The 18,540-nt window shown below is 48.6% G+C and overlaps 8 protein-coding genes across 8 annotated transcripts; 5 read left to right on the forward strand and 3 right to left on the reverse strand.

The window, feature by feature from the left end:
- Positions 1 to 552: 552 nt before the first annotated feature.
- ABOM_003735 (MDM20/NAA25 family protein) lies at positions 553 to 3,913 on the forward strand (the record flags this gene model as incomplete). Its single annotated transcript, XM_022530865.1, has 8 exons — positions 553 to 687; positions 843 to 1,118; positions 1,184 to 1,360; positions 1,428 to 1,768; positions 1,844 to 2,117; positions 2,173 to 2,938; positions 2,993 to 3,105; positions 3,161 to 3,913. 8 exons carry the CDS (start codon positions 553 to 555, stop codon positions 3,911 to 3,913), a joined length of 2,835 nt encoding a protein of 944 aa, XP_022390746.1.
- Positions 3,914 to 4,749: 836 nt separating this feature from the next.
- ABOM_003736 (uncharacterized protein) lies at positions 4,750 to 6,208 on the forward strand (the record flags this gene model as incomplete). The annotated part of the gene is made up of 6 exons (XM_022530866.1): positions 4,750 to 4,894; positions 4,953 to 4,972; positions 5,041 to 5,145; positions 5,197 to 5,579; positions 5,646 to 5,741; positions 5,794 to 6,208. 6 exons carry the CDS (start codon positions 4,750 to 4,752, stop codon positions 6,206 to 6,208), a joined length of 1,164 nt encoding a protein of 387 aa, XP_022390747.1.
- Positions 6,209 to 6,527: 319 nt separating this feature from the next.
- On the forward strand, positions 6,528 to 7,352 carry ABOM_003737 (60S ribosomal protein eL36; the record flags this gene model as incomplete). Its single annotated transcript, XM_022530867.1, has 3 exons — positions 6,528 to 6,579; positions 6,876 to 7,060; positions 7,269 to 7,352. 3 exons carry the CDS (start codon positions 6,528 to 6,530, stop codon positions 7,350 to 7,352), a joined length of 321 nt encoding a protein of 106 aa, XP_022390748.1.
- A 590-nt stretch (positions 7,353 to 7,942) lies between these two features.
- On the reverse strand, positions 7,943 to 9,541 carry ABOM_003738 (putative UBX domain protein; the record flags this gene model as incomplete). The annotated part of the gene is made up of 2 exons (XM_022530868.1): positions 7,943 to 9,341; positions 9,405 to 9,541. The coding sequence occupies 2 exons, from the start codon at positions 9,539 to 9,541 to the stop codon at positions 7,943 to 7,945; spliced, it is 1,536 nt and encodes a 511-aa protein (XP_022390743.1).
- Positions 9,542 to 9,978: 437 nt separating this feature from the next.
- On the forward strand, positions 9,979 to 10,776 carry pup3 (proteasome core particle subunit beta 3; the record flags this gene model as incomplete). Its single annotated transcript, XM_022530869.1, has 4 exons — positions 9,979 to 9,981; positions 10,039 to 10,057; positions 10,121 to 10,575; positions 10,633 to 10,776. The coding sequence occupies 4 exons, from the start codon at positions 9,979 to 9,981 to the stop codon at positions 10,774 to 10,776; spliced, it is 621 nt and encodes a 206-aa protein (XP_022390744.1).
- A 313-nt stretch (positions 10,777 to 11,089) lies between these two features.
- On the reverse strand, positions 11,090 to 12,498 carry ABOM_003740 (epoxide hydrolase; the record flags this gene model as incomplete). Its single annotated transcript, XM_022530870.1, has 4 exons — positions 11,090 to 11,808; positions 11,861 to 11,933; positions 11,993 to 12,120; positions 12,183 to 12,498. 4 exons carry the CDS (start codon positions 12,496 to 12,498, stop codon positions 11,090 to 11,092), a joined length of 1,236 nt encoding a protein of 411 aa, XP_022390796.1.
- A 1,414-nt stretch (positions 12,499 to 13,912) lies between these two features.
- Positions 13,913 to 16,908, forward strand: ABOM_003741 (sensor histidine kinase/response regulator; the record flags this gene model as incomplete). The annotated part of the gene is made up of 2 exons (XM_022530871.1): positions 13,913 to 14,957; positions 15,008 to 16,908. Coding segments are annotated over 2 exons (2,946 nt in total), but the record flags the coding sequence as incomplete, so codon positions are not given.
- A 749-nt stretch (positions 16,909 to 17,657) lies between these two features.
- Positions 17,658 to 18,512, reverse strand: ABOM_003742 (emp24/gp25L/p24 family protein; the record flags this gene model as incomplete). Its single annotated transcript, XM_022530872.1, has 3 exons — positions 17,658 to 17,807; positions 17,896 to 18,281; positions 18,356 to 18,512. 3 exons carry the CDS (start codon positions 18,510 to 18,512, stop codon positions 17,658 to 17,660), a joined length of 693 nt encoding a protein of 230 aa, XP_022390798.1.
- Positions 18,513 to 18,540: the final 28 nt, after the last annotated feature.

Genomic DNA, 18,540 nt, shown 5'->3' on the forward strand with positions numbered 1-18,540 from the left:
TACTGATTCTGAGAAGACGGGTCTTTCCGCTCTATATATGTACCATAGAAATCCCTAAGCGATCGCTTCTTGTAAGATGTTTACCACATGTTAGATCCTTACGTTATCATCTTAAGATTTGGTGTATATAGCCTTCTAAACCCTTGATGTACGTTGAGGACAAACCCAGGCTGTTGTCCAGGTTTTGTTTAATCATTAATTTATTTTTCATTATTGATTCTTTATGCACTTTTTTTTTTATTTGATAAGTCGATATGATAAAGGCAGCACTTGAAATGCAGCGCTTGAAATTGTGGAAAATAAGCGCCCTATAATATGCATTGATCACCGCCTTCCAGTTCACGCCCACCACGCCCGAACCTGGGGCCAAACTATTTTCAACTCCTAAGAATTCCTTCCCCTCATTATCCCGCCGTCCTATCTTCCCCGCACATCGTGTGCTGTGCTTGGTTGCGCAGCATACGAACACTAATCTATTACTACAAATAGGAATCCACGTCCAACCACTGTCAGGATTGATCTAGAGTCAGATCTGATCTTCTCTCGCTCGCCATGTCCACTAATGACGCCGTGTTCTACCGGCGAAACAAACAGATCCAAGATGCCATTGACGGGCAAAATCTGAAACAGGCCCTGCAGTTGATTGACAAGCGCATGAAGAAGGGAGAAGATACAAAGTTTTTGAAGGTTAGCACCATATGAGACCATTTATAATGATATATTCTGGACCTTTTCGTCTTAATACTAGTACCCATGTTGTTGCGCATGTCCTTGGGGTTACAATCGCACATAATGTCCACATAATAACATGTTGCTAATTTGATTGCGTACGCTCCGCGTAGGCATGGAAAGCTCATATATTATATCGTCATGCGGACGAAACCCACCGCCAACGTGGTATAGCGGAAACCCTCGATTTGTGCAAGGCCGAGCCACCAGCTACCGACCTCGATACTCTCGACATTCTCTATCAGACTCTGAAACGAATGGGCGACCAGGCGGAAACTACGAGGACTCTATGGGAAAGAGCTTCAAAGGCGAAACCACAGGATTTAGATCTACAAATGAGATGGTTTACGTATGCATTTGAAGGTGACGACTGGAAGTCAGCGCAAAAGGTCTGTAACCTGTTGAGTCTGGGTGTCGCATAAATCGAATCTAATTCCTCGAGATTGGATGACAGGCTGCTATGACTCTCCAGAATAATTTTCCCAAAACGCGGAAATACTATCTCTGGGCAATTTTCCTCAGTCATCTCGTCGCTACCGATCAAGCCAGTTCAGAAACTGACCGTAAACTTTTTGGAACTCTGGCTTATCGCATGGTTTCTAAAGCTGCTGACAGTGTTCCTTCCGATCCAGTATGCCCTATGTGATCCTGATCCTGGTCTTTGCAACTGGTTGTTGTGAAACTAACATCTACAACAGAAAGAGTTGCTGAGCCCTCCTAGAGCCATACAAGGCCCAGAGGAGCTATTGCTACTTATTAAGATCTTCGAGTCTCAGGGACGTCATGATGAGATTGTAAAAATTCTTGATAGCGAGAATCTTGGACTAAGCTCGCGAGTCATCCAGAATGACTGGTCCTTCGTTGGGGTGAAGCTGTCCAGCTTGGAAAAGGCGGAGATGTGGGTGCAAGGCTTATCCTACGCGAAAGAGCTACTTGCAATCCCTAGTAACGAAGTTGAGAGAAAGGCTCTCCAAGAGCGTGACGACTGGGCAGTTTGGAAACTACTTGTCATTTCAACCCGCAACACCAATACCCAAGAGTAAGTTACTCCATCACTAGAAGAAGAATGAGGAAAAGGCAGCACTTGAAATGCACTTACTGACTATCTTCGAAGAACCACTACCGGGACCCTGAAGTTCATTGGCGATTTCCTTGATGCCGTGCCCAAATCTCGTAATGCACAGCTAGCTCGCCTAGACTTGATTCATTCGGGTGTTCTCGCTGGCACTTCGAGGACGGAGGATCTAGTCTCTACTTGCCAAGAATATTTTGATAGTAACCAAAACAAGCTTTACTGCTTTAGCGACCTGCAGCTTTACTTGGCAGCACTGGACAATGAAGCTGTGTCAAAGTTTGTGGAGTATGCTTCCAAAGGTCAAGAGGAGAATGTACGTTCCAGACAATGTCCATGCCCTTCGTTTCCAAGCTGACATACTCGTGAAGGTGAAAAACGACCCTTTCAAGGGTGTTACGACGATCAATGCCCTTAAACTTGAATACTGCTTCGTATTGTCAACTAACGAGACGAATGTCTCTAAATCACAAGTCGAGAACTTCATCTCGCGTTGTCTCCAAGTCTATCGTGAGACAGATCGTCCAGAACGGAGCTCAGCCCCATCCACAATCGAAAGTCAGCCTAGTGATGATCTGTGTTTGCTAGCTGCTATGAGCTTGATACGCTTCAGCGGAGCATGGATCTCTGGTAACCATGATCAAATCCCAGACACCGTCCTCATCCGCGCCGCTGCTATCCTGGAGCGTCTCTTGTCTGATTCTCCTCATAATTACCAAGCGTTGCTACTCCTTGTGCGCATCTACTTGCGTCTCGGGGCTGGATCGCTCGCTCTCAAGGCCTTTAGCAAGCTCTCTGTCAAACAAATGCAGTTCGAAACGGTTGCTCACAACCTCTTCACCCGCCTAGCAACGATCCACCCACACTCGGCGCCCCCAATTGAGGGTGCAGAATACAAAGACTTCGACCCACAGTCTGCATTTGTTCAGGCCCTGAATTTCTATCGAACGGCTGAGGTCACGACAGTCAGGCACCGGTCGAATGGACTGGACTTGGGCAGTTACGTAAACATAGAAGGCACCATAGAGCTTCAGAGGCGTCTAAAGTATAGTGTCTGTCGCAGGATGTGGGCATTAGACGTCAGACGGATGCAGAGACTCGTCGGCGGTGATCCGATGGGTCGATATGACGAAGTTGGTAGGTGTAACAATACTTCATACAATGGACTATCCGCTCACAATCACTCTACAGCAAGGGACCCATCCCCCTTGGCAGACCAGCGGGTATTTGATGCATTCATGAACTGTGAACCCACCAACCAGCCAACTTTCGAGGAACGGATGCGCTTGGGACCGCTTCCTCGGGTACGTTTGTCCCTAATCAGCGGTGAGACCTCAGGGCAAGGCTAATAGGAAACAGGAACGATGGGTGACGTCTGCGAGGGTAACAGACCAGTTGTTTAGTACCCTCAAGAATATGGCTGTTCAGAAGCCAGTGTCTGTTGAACTTAATCTGCCCAGTCTCGAAGATATCGTAGGGTCGGAAGCATCTTCTGAGATGACCCCATCAGAGATTGAAAGCGTCAAGATCAATCTGACTCTTCTCAAGGTGGTCTCATTCTTGAATGGCTCGAAGTCTGTCGCCTCTGAAGAGGTCGACAGCTACTTAACCCAGGTGGAAGAGTGGCTGAGTTCCAAGTCAGAAGATCTTGACTTGAACGGTCCAAAGATCTCCCCCCTTGTATCAGAAACTGCAGTTTCCTTGCGGCAGCATGAATCATCTATCCCAACCTGGAGGTTCTTCCACAACTTATACCTGATCATTGAGTCGCTCAAGGCGCTCTCACTCATAACATCCATCGCATCAAAGAAAACCTCCAAGGCTGTGAAACTCCCCAAGGATCGTATACAAAGATTAGCTGATTCCACCCGTCAAGTCCATGAAAGTATTCGGGCAAACGCTCGTGCGCTAAAATCGGCTATCTCTGAGCCGGGTGTTCTCGGATCTTTGATTGACTTGGTGGTGGGTGGCTCTGGCGATGGTGAGGATGGTACGCAACTTCGGGCAGAATTGGATAAAACATTTGATATGGCTGCGCTGGAGATGTTCTGCGGCGAGTTAATGGAAAGCTGGGAAGAAGGGCTCGATGGGCTGCTGCGCGTGTCGCTGTGACAGTGGGCCAAGATATGATTGAATTAGATCGTCGACTGTGTACGACATCTGCCTTACCCAAGGACGGTGTACGCTGCAATATCAACTATATTATGCTTACATACTTATAGAGATTCCTACATAGATGGGTTGTATATCGATACAAAACGTCTTGACGAGGCGAGCGGTCCAGAGACATACAAGATGCAATTACTGCTGCTCCAAGGTTAGGCGCATAGCTTATAGAATAAATGGAATGAATACGAGGCCGTGGTGTGGAATGTTGATCTCCTTCTGCAAGGGTCCCGACGAGGTCCTACGCACGTTCTTTATCCCTTGGTTCCCAGTCAGCCTGGTGCTTGTCCCACTACTACCATGGGATTCACACATACCCCTCCAGCTGTTCGACGACACGGGTTTCTTGGGTTGCACTACTGCTACCAATAGGAGCATTCCTCTCCTGCGGCTTGTCGACCCTTGCCAACGGTGAAATCTTACTGCATTATTCCATTGAAGCGGATGTTTCATCGAGTCATGGGTTGCTGCAAGTAAGCGGCGGTAGTCTCCTTACTTCCAGGGCAGATAATCTCCCCCACGCTATCACGGCTGTTTCTATTCTTACAGTGCTGGTGTCCTGTTATCTACATTTCACACACTGTTAGAACTCGGCGTAGGTATTTGATCAACATCTGGAACGGACTCCATATCCATGTCCGGCTTCCCTACTTTTCCCTTTCCTTTCCAATTCTTTCTTTCGCCTTTGGGTGCAGGCAACGGGTCTCCAATGTCTGATTAAGGCCCATAACTTGCTGTCATAATTCATTCGCTTTATTGTGCATGATAACCCAGGTTCAGACATGAACCCTACATATGATCACAAACACTCGCCGCAGCGATGGGATGTCATTACCGAGGTATTATGCCTCTCAATTAGTACCTGTTGTGTCTGTATGCGCATGTACACAAAGCTGTTGATCACCAAAGCTCCGGGCTGGGAAGACTGTACGTATCCCAAGACAAGGTTTCAAATAGATCGGTATTCACTAACTGTCACCCGTAGTTACTTGTTTCTTTGCCTGGGTACGTGTCTCAATACGCTGTCTACAAACTCTGGCTCTCGGAGAATCACCTGCTCATGAGAGACGTAGTTAGGATTAATAGTCTATGCTGTCATGACTTTTGAGACAGGCAAGCATGGCAGTGGTCTCCACCGGTGGGAAGTATCTCCTTCAGATCTCCGTGAATTCTTGAAGGTCAGTGGTTGTCTCATCACAGGAAGGACCCAGCGTATTGATAACCATTAGCTAGCAAATGCATGCCAAATCATATATGGACCGATCATCTTCGTCACCAAATTATCTATACTCCTTCTATTTCTCCGCGTATTCGCACTGTCTTGCAGAAGCGTCACTTACTTCTTGATTCAATTGCTCATCTGGCTCAACTTCCTCTTCTACTTGGCCGACACGGTCGTCAAGATCTTTGAATGTACACCACGATCTAAGATCTGGGATGAGCATGTCCCAGGGCACTGCATCAATATCAACGTTCCCATCCTGGCTGCGTCGATCTTCAACCTAGTGTCCGATTTTCTAATTCTCTTACTGCCAATTGTCTGTGTATGGCGTCTGCAAATGACCTTCAAGAAGAAGATATGTACTTCTGCTGTCTTCGTTGCGGGTATCTTGTAAGACACCCTTCCCATCACTGAACACCCAAATGACTGACAGGGTGAATACTTCTGAGTAAACAGCGGCTGCATATCAAGTGTCATGCGCCTTGTAGTCAGCATCCCAAATAGCACGGCCACCGACAACACATTTGTCTGGTTTCCAGAACTCTTGTGGACGTAAGTGTAAATTCGGGCTACATCCCGTACTCATTACTGATGTCGATAACAGTGCCGCCGAAATTACTTCAGGGATCATAGCAAGCTGTTTGCCGGCATTACCTACTTTCCTGCGACATTTCTTGAAGAAAACAAGGTACTTCTTCCCGGAACCTGTCATGACTGGTTCCGGCTCTAGTATTCTTACTTCAAAGAAAACGGTAGACGCACAGCGTTTTACAGCTCAACCCAAACCGAATGTTAGCCTTACAGATTTACTTCCGGGGAGTAACTTGGAGATGCTAAGCCGTGGCAATCGCAGCGGGAAGACATATGAAACGACGTGCTATTCCACGGTCGAAGCCAGCCCGGTAGAAAAGGGCCGAGAGGACCATTCCAAGGCTGGAGAGAACCCCAATCAGGGGATAATGAAGACCGTTGAGGTGGATGTGGAATCAGGGCCAGAGCAGACTGATCAGAAACAATAGTTATGTAAAGATTGAAACATAACGATCCAGTAACCACCTATACTTCAAGGAGAGGATTAAATGTAACCCTTATCAGAGCACTGATAGGGATGATAATAAACACCTCAGGCACCAACACCCGGTCATCCAGCCCAGACAAAAGAGGGCGCTAACCCAGACCGGTAACAAGCCCTAAGCAAAGCCCTAACACTCGCTACGCACTGCCGTCTGAGCCAACCAAAACCGTGCAAAGTCCATCGCGCTTCTATCCGCACCGAGACGCCCATCGACTTCGACACTCCCTCACCAACCACGTCGCCAAACCAGTCCAACCGTCGAGATGGCCCAGGAACGCTCCGGAATTGTGGTCGGTCTGAACAAGGGCCATGTGGGTTCCCCTATCCGTGCTATATTTGATTTTGAACGGATCTCAGTCGTCGAGTGGATGCTGAATGGCTGGATATTGCTGGGAACGGGAAAAAAAAAAATTCGATGATGCAGGACGGAAGTGCGAGAGGAGAAGAGAGAGGAAAACTCGGGAAGATAAAGCGACATGGGGAGATTTTACGTGATTCGGGAGAATACAGCTTTCAGCAACCACTCGACATCTGAGAAAAACCGACTCGATGTTCCAGATACATGCGGAGGAAGACAAGAAAATAAGACTAACGGATATTCTGCGTTATAGAAAACCACCCCCCTCAACACCCCCAGACCCGTGTCAGCCGCACCAAGGGCCAGTCCTCCCGCCGCACTGCCTTCGTTCGTGACATCGCTCGTGAGGTTGTCGGTCTTGCCCCCTATGAGCGTCGTATCATCGAACTCCTGAGAAACACTCAGGACAAGCGTGCTCGTAAGCTCGCCAAGAAGAGGGTACGTTCGATTCCGTTATCATGCTATCAATTCGGCAGACCTTGCTCGGGCCGCTTTGGCTTTGGCCGGATAGTCTCGGAAGTTATCATCGGTTGATCCTGGGGTCGATTATGGTTTACTATCGAAATTACACTGGGCCAGAGCGGAAGGAAACCGGAGCAATCTGGAGATCATCGTCCAAAGCAGAAAGGCTAACACTCAACTACAGCTCGGTACCTTCGGCCGTGGCAAGAGAAAGGTTGAGGACATGCAGCGCGTCATCGCCGAGTCCCGTCGTGTTACTGGTCACTAAATCGTTCCCATTCAATCCGATAAAGCTTTCTCCTATTAGCCAAAGAAAAGAATGAGATAACGAAACGATGAAGTGAGTCTTGGTGGCCGATCACATGGAGTGTGGGGGAGGTTCTGTCCATATGGGGAGGGGAAAATGACAACCCGACCTACCTTCTTTGCTTCTATCTCTCCTGGGATATAGGAATGGAGGCAAGGGATATGATTCCATAGGCGTGGACAATTGGACAAAAAAACATAAATGGATCTCTGATTCTAATGCAATACCACTGGGACTTGGTTTCTTTCACCTTCAATCTCCTTCGGAATATTCTCTAGACTGGCTTGTGTAGGTCCATCTCTAGCCTAACGGCCACCGATTGATTACCATGTGGGATGCCGTTGGTAGCATCTGGCTGGGCTATCCTGTAGAATGCTGTTCAAGTAGCCGAGCATGATATATACTTCTTTCCAGAGCTCGACGGTGACGCTGTCTATGCGTTGAATCTACCGTTGACTACAGGACATCAGGACCGTTATCACATTACTCATAATCGTAAGTTAGAGGACGTAACATAAAAAGGTAACACTTAAGGTACCAGCATATCTTATCTATTTCTTCCCGGGTAGTTTCAACCACTTGGGTAGGCTTCCTGGTTTGCGCCCGCTTGACTTCTCTCCTTGACGATCAGATCCCGACTTCGGCTGCACCGTATCCTCAGAGGTGTCCATGACATTTGCTGGTTGTTCAATCTTCAATTCCTTCGCTTGTGTCCGTAACTCTGGTCTCAGGAGGTCTCTTCGGCTTTGCCGAGCAGCTTGGGAAGCGGTTGCGTCCCAAGAGAAATTGACAAGCACACGGCCTACCATACCGAGGTCCTTGATCAGTAAAGTCTGATCGGAGTCCGGAACCACGTTATGTAGTTTCTTTCCACTCTGGCCACCACAGGGGAAAGTCGTGACGATAAATTTCTCTCCAGCGAAAGGACCCGCCAAGCAATTTCGTACAAAACTGTAGAGTGACCTGCCCGTATCTTGTTGCCCGAATTTCGCCACAATCTGACTTTGGTCCGGCAGTCGGATTTTGACGTCCACCTCCTTGACAGCTGAAAGCTTTTCCTCCTCTGCTGCGGCTTTAGCGGCGATCTCTGCATCAGATAGGAGGCGTTTATTCTGGGACGCTGCGTTGAGCCGACGTTGGTGTGCCTGCGCATGATCTACGGAGAGAACATAGTCACTTTCATTATAGGCGGTCTTTGCGGACTGCGGCGTATCACTAGAGGGAGGGGCAAAGACTGCTACTTGTCGAGAGGAAACAGTTGTGGGTTCGGAAGGTTCCGCAGGGGCAGATAGAGTAGATGGAGCGGTTTGATTTTGAGGTTGTTCAGGCAGAACAGGTGCAGGCGGTGATACATCTGATGTAGATTTTAGCGGCTCTCGTTCTTGTTGACTGGGTCCATCTACTGTCTGCTTCTGTTCTGCTGGGGCAGACGACTCCTGTGACTGGGGGACCGTGTCGTCGGATGACTTGAAGTATTCTTGGATCTTGCTCATAGCGACTTCTAATGGGTCCTCCGTCCGCCGAAAGCTCAGTCTCAATAACACGTTTCCGCTGTTAAACCCTAGTTGAGCTAGCGACTTCTGCAAGTCAGTGAATGTGGACATCTCCCGTTCCAAAATTTGGATCACCGGCGTCTCGTAGAACAACCGCCCTGATCCATTATTTCCGTTTCCAGTAACGGGAGCCCCTCGCGCTGTAAGGTTCCGAATAGATGCATTCCCAGCAACTCCAGCTTCAAATTTACGCAGTATGAACCATAACGACGTTGTACTTGGGAATTTGTCCAGAAGACGGCCGTTGGGCGCCCCACGGGCTTCGGATTCCGGTAGCTGAAGTGCGACAGTGACAACGGATGGCGACCGTGAGAGTTGGACCAGTTCCAGCCTTGCGCCAGAAATGAGCCCGGAAAGACGAAAAGATAGCGACAGGTCGACCTGTTTACCTTTGTATCTTGGACCAGAGTTAGTCCTTAACTAGAAGCTTGATATTAGGTTTATGGGAGTAAATGCTTACTTCAGTCCATATTGGCTAGCATCTACGCCTAGTTTTACACAAGCCTCTTGTAAAACGTCAGTCAGGTACTTCCCTGGCGTTGTCTTAATTGTAGCCCTTCGAGCTGTCGAGTCGAGGACCACGACATGAGCGCTCATAGTCGGAATGTTTATTTTAATATTGCGGGGTTGGAGTCAATGTTGAGGATGAAAATGAGCGTCGTTCGCCTTCAAGGTTTCTTGCCTGTCTTATACCTTGGATATAGTATTAAACAGCAAGTAGACTAAGACGAGAGAAAAGAATAGAAGTACACCGAAGGGGTTGATGTCCGGAGATTAGGGTAACGGACGAGGTGTAGTAAATGCGGGAAGATCAGTACTTAGGCAGCGGGCGCATCGTCATCGGCAGAAAGCTCGGCGGCTCCACGCGTGCTGGCAGCAGTGAGCTTCAACTCAACCATTCATCAGTCCCTCTCCTTCACCACCTCACGCTTCCCCCCAACCCTCAGTCCTCCACATCTTCTTACTTCTCACTCATCGAGCTCTTTCACTCCTCTAGTTTGGACTTTGTTTTTCTTTACTCTATCAAATTAATCATGGTATGTTTTCTGTACCATTCTTCTTTCCATGATTGAACAAGCTGACAATCCCTCTAGAGTTCACCCTTCGATATCAGTATGTCATCTTCCTCGGCTCCTGTCTGACTCAAGTTTAACATATTAATCTGTCTCGTTGCAGACGGTGGCGCCTGCGTCGCCATGGTAGGCAAGGACTGCGTTGCAATTGCCTGCGATCTCCGACTCGGCATGCAGGCCCTGACCGTCTCCAATAACTTCCCCAAGATCTTCAACTACAGCCCATCGACCTTCCTCGGCCTGACCGGCCTGGCGACTGATGTCTCGACCGTCTCAGATCTCTTCCGCTACAAGGTTAACATGTACCGCCTGCGTGAGGAACGGAACATAGCACCTCAAACGTTGGCCAACCTGGTCAGTTCGTCACTGTACGAGAGGAGATTTGGACCTTTCTTTGTCAGTCCCGTCGTTGCGGGTATAAACAGCACAACTGGCAAGCCATTTATCTGTGGCTTTGATAGTATTGGATGTATCGACTTCGCAAAGGATTTCATTGTCAGCGGGACAGCTAGTGACCAGCTGTTTGGTACCTGTGAGAGTTTATGGGAGCCGGATCTGGTATGTCTTGCGCGTGTGGGATTCCAATCGTGATTAGAGGTAATACTGACGGCTTAGGCCCCCGAGGACTTGTTCGAAACCATTTCCCAGGCTCTCCTCAGTGCTGTGGACAGAGACGCACTCTCCGGTTGGGGTGCCCAGGTGTATATCATAGAGAAAGATAAGGTGACTAAGCGGCTACTCAAGGGAAGACAAGATTAGAATAGTTATGTTGGCGCTTTTTTGTTATGTTATTCAGGTCTTTAATATCACGCTCCATTGCCACGATTGCAATATTTCCAGGTTGAAAACAGCTTTCGGCGTCTAAGGTCTCCACTTAATGTTACATATCATCGATGAAGGCGAGGCGTATCACAGTGAGGATATGTAGAGGACAAGAATACGGGGAATTAGAATCTAAATCTCTGCATACCGATTCACCGTTCTAGTTCTGTCGCGTTATGCCTGGGACCTCGACCATCTACGACCTAACTCTTATAGGATTCCTTTCAGACTGCATTCGATAAGTGGGTGGTCAGTATCCATCCTTTCCAGATACAGCTCTGTACGCCTGCCCATTCCTTCCCAGGAAATTTCTCAGGTCGGTGGCCAGGAGCTCCGGTACCTCCCATGCCGCAAAATGGCCACCGCAGTCAAATTGATTGGCTCTAACGACAGAACCGGCCAGGCCGGTCCACGACATGGGTACTCGGATCAACTCTTTCTTAAATTGAGCCACCGCGAGTTTAACGTTACCAGGAGTAGGTTTCGAGATAGCATCAACCGTGGACATTCCGGGTACAGCGGACGAAGAATCATTCCGTGCCGCTTCGTAGTAGATCCGGACTGACGCCGCGGGTCCTGCTACCGAAAAGCAGTAAATGCTCACCCAAGTGAGAATCTCATCGTCCGTCCACGGGTAGCTATCGGTCCATGAGTGGAGTTTGTCGTAAATCCAGGCGAGCAACGCCACGGGGCTGTCATGAAGGGCGTAGCCTAGCGTTTGCGGACGAGTCTCCTGCTGACGCATATAAGCATTCCCTTGCATCAGATAGTCCGAGGTAGCTGACAAGTGAGCCTTGTCGTCTGATGAAAAGGGAATGGTGAGGAGGGATCGAAGAAAGACTAACGGACTCCGCCATGGATAAGGCGGAGCCACTGGTAGAAAGTTCAGGTGAACGGCCTTGATGGAGTCAGAGTAGCGGTTGGCCATGACACGAGCGATGATACTGCCCCAATCACCGCCTTGTACAACTATAGGGAGGTTAGTGTTGAATCAGCCTGGTGAGGGAACGATACGGCAGACCGTAATCTTTGTAGCCCAAAGCCAGCATTACATTGTGCATTGCTTCCGCATATTGAACTAGACCGAACCCTTTCTACAGGGCGTCAGATTTACTTCGGCCAATGCACCTATGAATGGAATATATCTTCAAACCTTTTTTACTGCAGATGAGAAGCCAAAGTTCGGCAATGAGGGCGCCACCAAATGGAACGCAGGGTGAGTCTCGTCACCTTGGGTCAACAATGGAATAAGCTTCGTTGCTTCCAAAAAGCTTCCAGGCCCTACAAGAACACCGATCAGCTCCGCGGTGGCTTTATTGGAAACTAGCATCGGTCAGACCTACAGCCATGGATGAATAGTAAAGGAACGGCGTTTGGATTTTGGCTGGTGTGGTGCAGGCAATGAATATCCAGGCCTCCGAATCCGGTGACAGTTATAGGAACGAGAAACTGATTCAAGCTCTCGTTCAATTCTTTTTCCTTTTGTCGCCAGTTGAAACCATCGTGCCAGTAAGTTACCAGCCTTCTCATCTCATCCCGAGGCACACCCATGTCCCACTCCGCATCGTCCAGTTCATCCGGCAAAGTTGCCGTTGTTAACTTTTGCTGGAGATGATCCAGCTGAGCATCTGGAACGGAGATCTCGAAGGGTCTAGCCATTGTGTTCTGACGGAGTCTGCAATCACTTTGTGGTTGAGAGTTGAGATGGCGTTTATGTCGGTTGGTCAACGATGTCATGTAATCGGCGTACACGGGCAGTGGTATCACAACCTCGGTCCACGTGAAGCATCATGGGGTTATGGATGTTGGAGGTCAATTTCTTAGGGTTATGCCACCTTGGTGGTAATATTTGATTTCCCCGTTGTACTACTTTCTTTTGTATAATCCGGTAACACGGTAGGCTATGGGAGTACGCCGAGTGCGATCAAGATCCGTGAGGGTTTGATGTTCTATAAATATATTTCCGTACCAGCAGACCATAAAATACGGAGGAGTACCCATGTCAATAAAGATGCGCCATGCAGCCGCTATTTTTGTTTAAAACCAGGTTTACTGAAGAAACGGTCCGTTTTCGAAAAAGAAAAAGATGATGACACAAGCAGAATATATACGAACCCACTAGAGGACTTATCATTCTTTCCAAAGGGACATTCTAGACTCCCAAATGAATCATCGTCACTCATCGTGTGGATTTAAGCCTCCCCGCGTCTAGACCGGGCGATCGGTCCAAAATTGGTCCCATACGAAATGGAGACGATTTTCTGTTTCCTTCAATTCCCCTCCTCCTGCACCTGACCGACTTTACCCTTTTCTCTCCATCCTCCCACTTCTTCCTCATTTTGGCCTGTGGGTGGGACTGTCGAAGTATATCCCATTCCATCGTCGGATGGTCCCCTCACCCCGGCTATATTTTTGAGAACTGGATCTCTCTCCGCTTGCGTGGTCAGTTTTTGGGTGATTTCTGCCGACCATCTCTGGCCCAGCAATTGGCTAGTGCCCTCAGGGAGAGGAAACAGTGCCATCCATCGACCAAGAAGATAACTTTCAATAGCTACTGGAAGGCTATCGGAAGAGGAAGGATTAAAGGAGCAGAATATAATCCCTAGTCGATTCGTTTCGATTTATTTTGCCCACCTCGTGAGCAACAACGCATTTACTCCGCGCTTTCGCTTTCGCTTTCGCTCTCTTGCTTTTTATCCTTTTTTCGCAGTCATAGAACACCACCGATCTATATCGCCAGGATAATTTGTCGCACGATTTTAGAAGCGCTATCCCAGTGCAGAGCGCCGACCATACGGTGTAGCTCGACCAGAGTTACACCTTCCCATCATTTGCCAAACTGGTGTATGTGCCCGACAAACCTGTCTAACATCAAGAGCGACTCGACCTTTGACATCTCAAACACCCTCCATTTTGCCCATGACGAAGGTTGATCACTAACCAGGTCCTCTGCGCTCTTTTCCCAGACCGAAAGCCATGCGTTTTGTCCTGCCCAAAGATTCTCCTCGTGATCGGGCAACTAATTTGAAAACCCCAACGTTATTTTGGCGCCCTCCTATACCCTAATAAAGCTTCGCTCTTGGGACTCGCAGTATCAGCGACTTTAAACGAAGCGTGTAAGCCGTCCCACACCATGTCAGATTCAGTCGAATCCGAATGGTCAAAAACTTTCGTATCGGCTGGCCGTTCGAAATCGTTCCTCCCATGCAAGTCTGAATGTCTCTCCGGAGATACCTCAGCTTCAACATTGCTCAACGATGACCCGCAGGCCGACCCATTGAATCACACACATAGTGGCGGTCACCAAAGTATGGCGATCGAACAACTGATGAAGTTAAAGCAAGAACTCCGAGGCCTGGACTTGGAGTCCTTCTGGAGCCGACTGATGGAACATATTACCTCGATCTGCAACGCTCAATATGGTTTCGTAGCTCGGAGAGTTCGAGACGATGAGACCGTCAGCAATATGGGGGAACATAAGCCCCGCCTGTTTGGTACAGCCTTCTATTACAATGATGGACATCAAAATGTGGGAATGCATAGACACCGGTACTTTGCTGGAGGCAACCCTTTGTCTCATATGGACCATGGAAAACCTTGCTTGATTCCTGAGAAGTTAGGATCCCTCATGTTATTCGACCAAGACCAGCTCCCGTTCGCGGCAGAGGGCTACCTTGCCATTCCGCTCTTCTCGGAAACCCAGTGCCTCGCCCACTTTGGTTTGATGTGGTCGGAATCAGGATTGCAGAACCGTAACCTTTCGTGGTCTTTGCTGGAAATGGTTCTGTATTCACTGGAAGATCTGATTGTCCAACGGATCCGAGAGGATACGACAAAGACTGATCGGCCTTCCAAAGATATCAAGAATCCAACCAAGGGCCACAAAATCGTCGACGATGGATATTTGAATGCTTTATACGGGCACCCTGATTTTTCATCTCAACCCCTGAAGCCTTTTGCTCGGAGCTTGTCTCATGAGTTGCGGACGCCGATGCAGGGGATCGTCGGAATGCTGGACGTTATGCACGCTACTGTACGGGAAGCCATTCAAGGTAAACCGTCTCCAAGGGCAGGTTACGTTTTCCAATCTCTCAAAGAAAGCATTGAAATGGTTCAAGGTATGTCATAGCTGCTTGCTATGCCGCTACTCAAAGCTAACCCCATACAGATAGTGCAAGACGAGCAGTTGAAGCTGCTGATAATGTTGTCCACGCCTATGACATGAACATGCAAGTTCCAAAAACACCCCAAGTTGAGCGGGACAACGACCTATTCGGCGGCCCCGTTCAGTCACCAACCCCAACGTGCGAAAATCGGCCGAGCATCTTAGCTGATGGTACTAACGTTGGAATCAATCCATACAAACGGCGACGAAGCAATCCGCCAGAATTCACCGTGGGATCGACGCCGAAGCAAAAGATGCCGCGTGTTACAGCAACGAAAGAACTATCCCCTCGAACCGAAGAGGTTAAGAACGCGGTACTTGAAAGTGACAAAATTATTCAGGCCACCCCAGCACATCAGATTGAAGCTGTCATGGCCAACATGGTGGACCCCCGTCCATCATTAGCAGTACGACGGTCAGCGCCACATCTTCTGCTGGAAGGCATCAATATCAACCTCAAGAGCCCAGCGCTGCGAGTTACAAAACTCCGTGATTTGCTCCGTCTGGTCATCAATGAATCACTTCATGTTGGTGGTCGACCTGACTTTGCGGTGACAAATGGAACCGAATTAGGGGAGAAAATCGAGCTTCGCTCGCGGTCGTCTAACGGAGAGGTGTTTTCTAAAACGATAGACTGGTCGGTAGACACTGCGCTGCCAGATACTCTATTCGTGGATGATCGCGACCTCGCAAAATTGATATCATGTGTTTTTTTGAATGCGGTAAAATTCACAAATAGCGGTGTGATTACTGTCTCTGCTACGATCGGCCGCAAAGTCGGTGATATTTTGATTAACGTTCGGGATACTGGCTCAGGCATCCCAGAGGCTTTTCTGCCAAATCTCTTTAAACCATTCGCTCGGGAGGATACATCTACGACTCGAAGCAAAGATGGTTTGGGGCTGGGACTTCTCGTAGCTAAAGGCTTGGCCAGGAAAATGGGCGGCGATTTGATCTGTGTTCGTTCCGCGACTTCAGGTCCTGACCGTGGTACTGAGTTCGAGATTAGAATTCCTATCACTCAGCCTGAACCATGTACTAGGCCAATTGCCCCGGCGACGAAGCTTCTAACCCCTCCCCAGCTCAGCGATCCTTCAAGGATGAGCCAACAAAGCGGCACAAGTCTGGATGCACTATTACCGCCCGCAATGCGGACCCCAATCCAACAACCGTCTCCCAGTCTCACGGATGAGACATCTTCGCGAACACCTACACATTCCCGCTCTGTACCCGATATCAAGTCATTTGGGGGCTCCATAAATGGAGATGCTTACGATAACAAACTGGGGGAGAAGCATCCCCTGACGTTCCTGGTAGCAGAGGATAACAAGATCAACCGACGGGTGCTAGTGAATATGCTAAAAAGACTTGGTTATCGGGATGTATATGAGGCGTGCAATGGGAGAGAGGCTGTGCGGATTATGCAGGATATTCTGACGTCGCAGCGCCCTGAGGAAGCCACGAATGGCTCTCACGCAGTCACGAACCAGAATGGTGGCTCAGACGATCGCTCAATCCTCAAACCACCGCCAAAGTACCGTAAGAAGTTTAAGCCGGTGGATGTCATCCTAATGGACCTTTGGATGCCAGAAATGGATGGTTACGAGGCTACCTCAAGGATCCTGCAATTAGTGGACCAATACCACGGTCAAATTCCTCCTAATCCAGGGACCAGCCAGCGTGCTACGGATTCTCATACCGCAAAGCATGCCCGGACCACACCACCGACGGTTCTTGCTGTTAGTGCAGATGTCACTGATGATGCTCTGGGGCGTGCATCGAGAGTTGGCATGAAAGGTTATATGACCAAACCCTACAAGCTGACCGATTTGGAACGGTTCATCATGAGTTTCTGCTGCGGTGATGATACAGCAAAGCAAAACAATGACTCAATGAAGGCATGAAATAGTTGGGTCGAATAATATTGACCGCCATTTTTCTATATTTACTAATCTCTTATTTCATTTGAAGTTCCCGCTATATACCACATCATGTTTGGGGTTCTTAATGCATATACAGACGTTTTTGAGATTTTTTTTGTTTTTTTTTTTTTTCACCAAGTGCTGGTCTGATGTATTTAACGAACGACATACCGTCAACAATAATGATCATGACTTGGAGAGCCAAAGAGACCAGAGAAAGCAACAAGAAAGAAACACAATAAATAGAGGAAGCATAAGAGGTACATACATAGACACATACACGACAGGCTCAATGATAATAGCAATTGGAAGCCATGTTAAATAAAATCGCTATGCTCTATTGTTTTCGCTTGATGCCACCCTAGACCGAAACCCGAAACATACATGGGATAGAAATACAAGTAGGGTAGGTCATTACATCCATATCTATCAGTCGACTCATTTGCATCATACAATACTAGAAGGGCAAGCGTAATAGGCATATCCCAGTCTTTCATATCCGACAAGCCATCCCAGCAATAAACCCGAGCCTACGGCCAGGAACTGAGAACAGCCATCCAGCCAACAGATACATCCAAATTGTCATGAAGTTCCATTGATATGTTTCGGATGAACCAAAGAAATAGACGATCAAGGGAAGAATGAACTCAAATATAGCCCCATATACAAAGTACGCCGGACAACAACTGCGTTCTCTTTTCCCTATTTCCCTTTCTCCAACCTTTCATCCCTTATGTCAGCTTCTGCTTGATGAAGAATGAGCGGAGGTGAGACAGTTGCCAGGCGCAGGCAGCGGACAGGACAGCCATTTGAATCAGGGTCCACCGGACGACACGGGAGTTGGTAGCTTCAGACTGATCACGGAATTCGGCCTCACGTTCCTAGATTGATTGAGAAAAAGCAACCGGGTCAGTATCGTATACCACTGGTACAGACTTGGAACCAATGGAATTGCATAAGAGAACATACCCTCTGGAACACCTGCTCTCTCCGGATGTCCTGCAACCGACCGTTGAGATCCTTCACCTTCTGGACGATGTCCTGGATTTTGCCCTTGTCTTCCGTCTCGATCTTGCTGGTCTCTCCGATGGCCATGTCCAGAGTCACCTTGACAGCACCCGCGGGGGCACCCGACAGCCAGCCGCCGGTCGCGGCATTCGTGTCGGCGGTCACACAGATCCTGTGCTGGCCGGCATCAGCGGCGGAGAAGGTGAAGCGGCCGGAGTGGCCATCGCGCTTGGAGACGACCCGGTGGTCATTGTCGAAGGTCTCGTCGACGGTAATGAGCACCTTCAAGCTGGAATCAACGGAGTACGTGTTCGACTGTTGGTTGATGACCTGGGTGGAGTAGGTTCCTGTCCGTGGGTATTAGAATATCTATGACACAGCCGACGCAAGTTCACACGGAACCAATTGGTTGGTGACATACCGACAACCAATGTGTCCTTGGGAAGCTCTTCGAAGAAGCATTTGGGTTGACGTCCATCGATATAGAAGTAGAGGGCGTTAACAGGCACCGAGAGACACAGGATGGCGCAGAAGGCCAAGAGGGCGGATAGCCATGAGGTCGAGGATGTCGACGCCATCATGAAGGAGATCCAAATGGCAGGAGTT

The sequence above is a fragment of the Aspergillus bombycis genome (genome assembly GCF_001792695.1).
Source record: "Aspergillus bombycis strain NRRL26010 chromosome Unknown contig00026, whole genome shotgun sequence".
NCBI classification, from domain to species: domain Eukaryota; kingdom Fungi; phylum Ascomycota; class Eurotiomycetes; order Eurotiales; family Aspergillaceae; genus Aspergillus; species Aspergillus bombycis.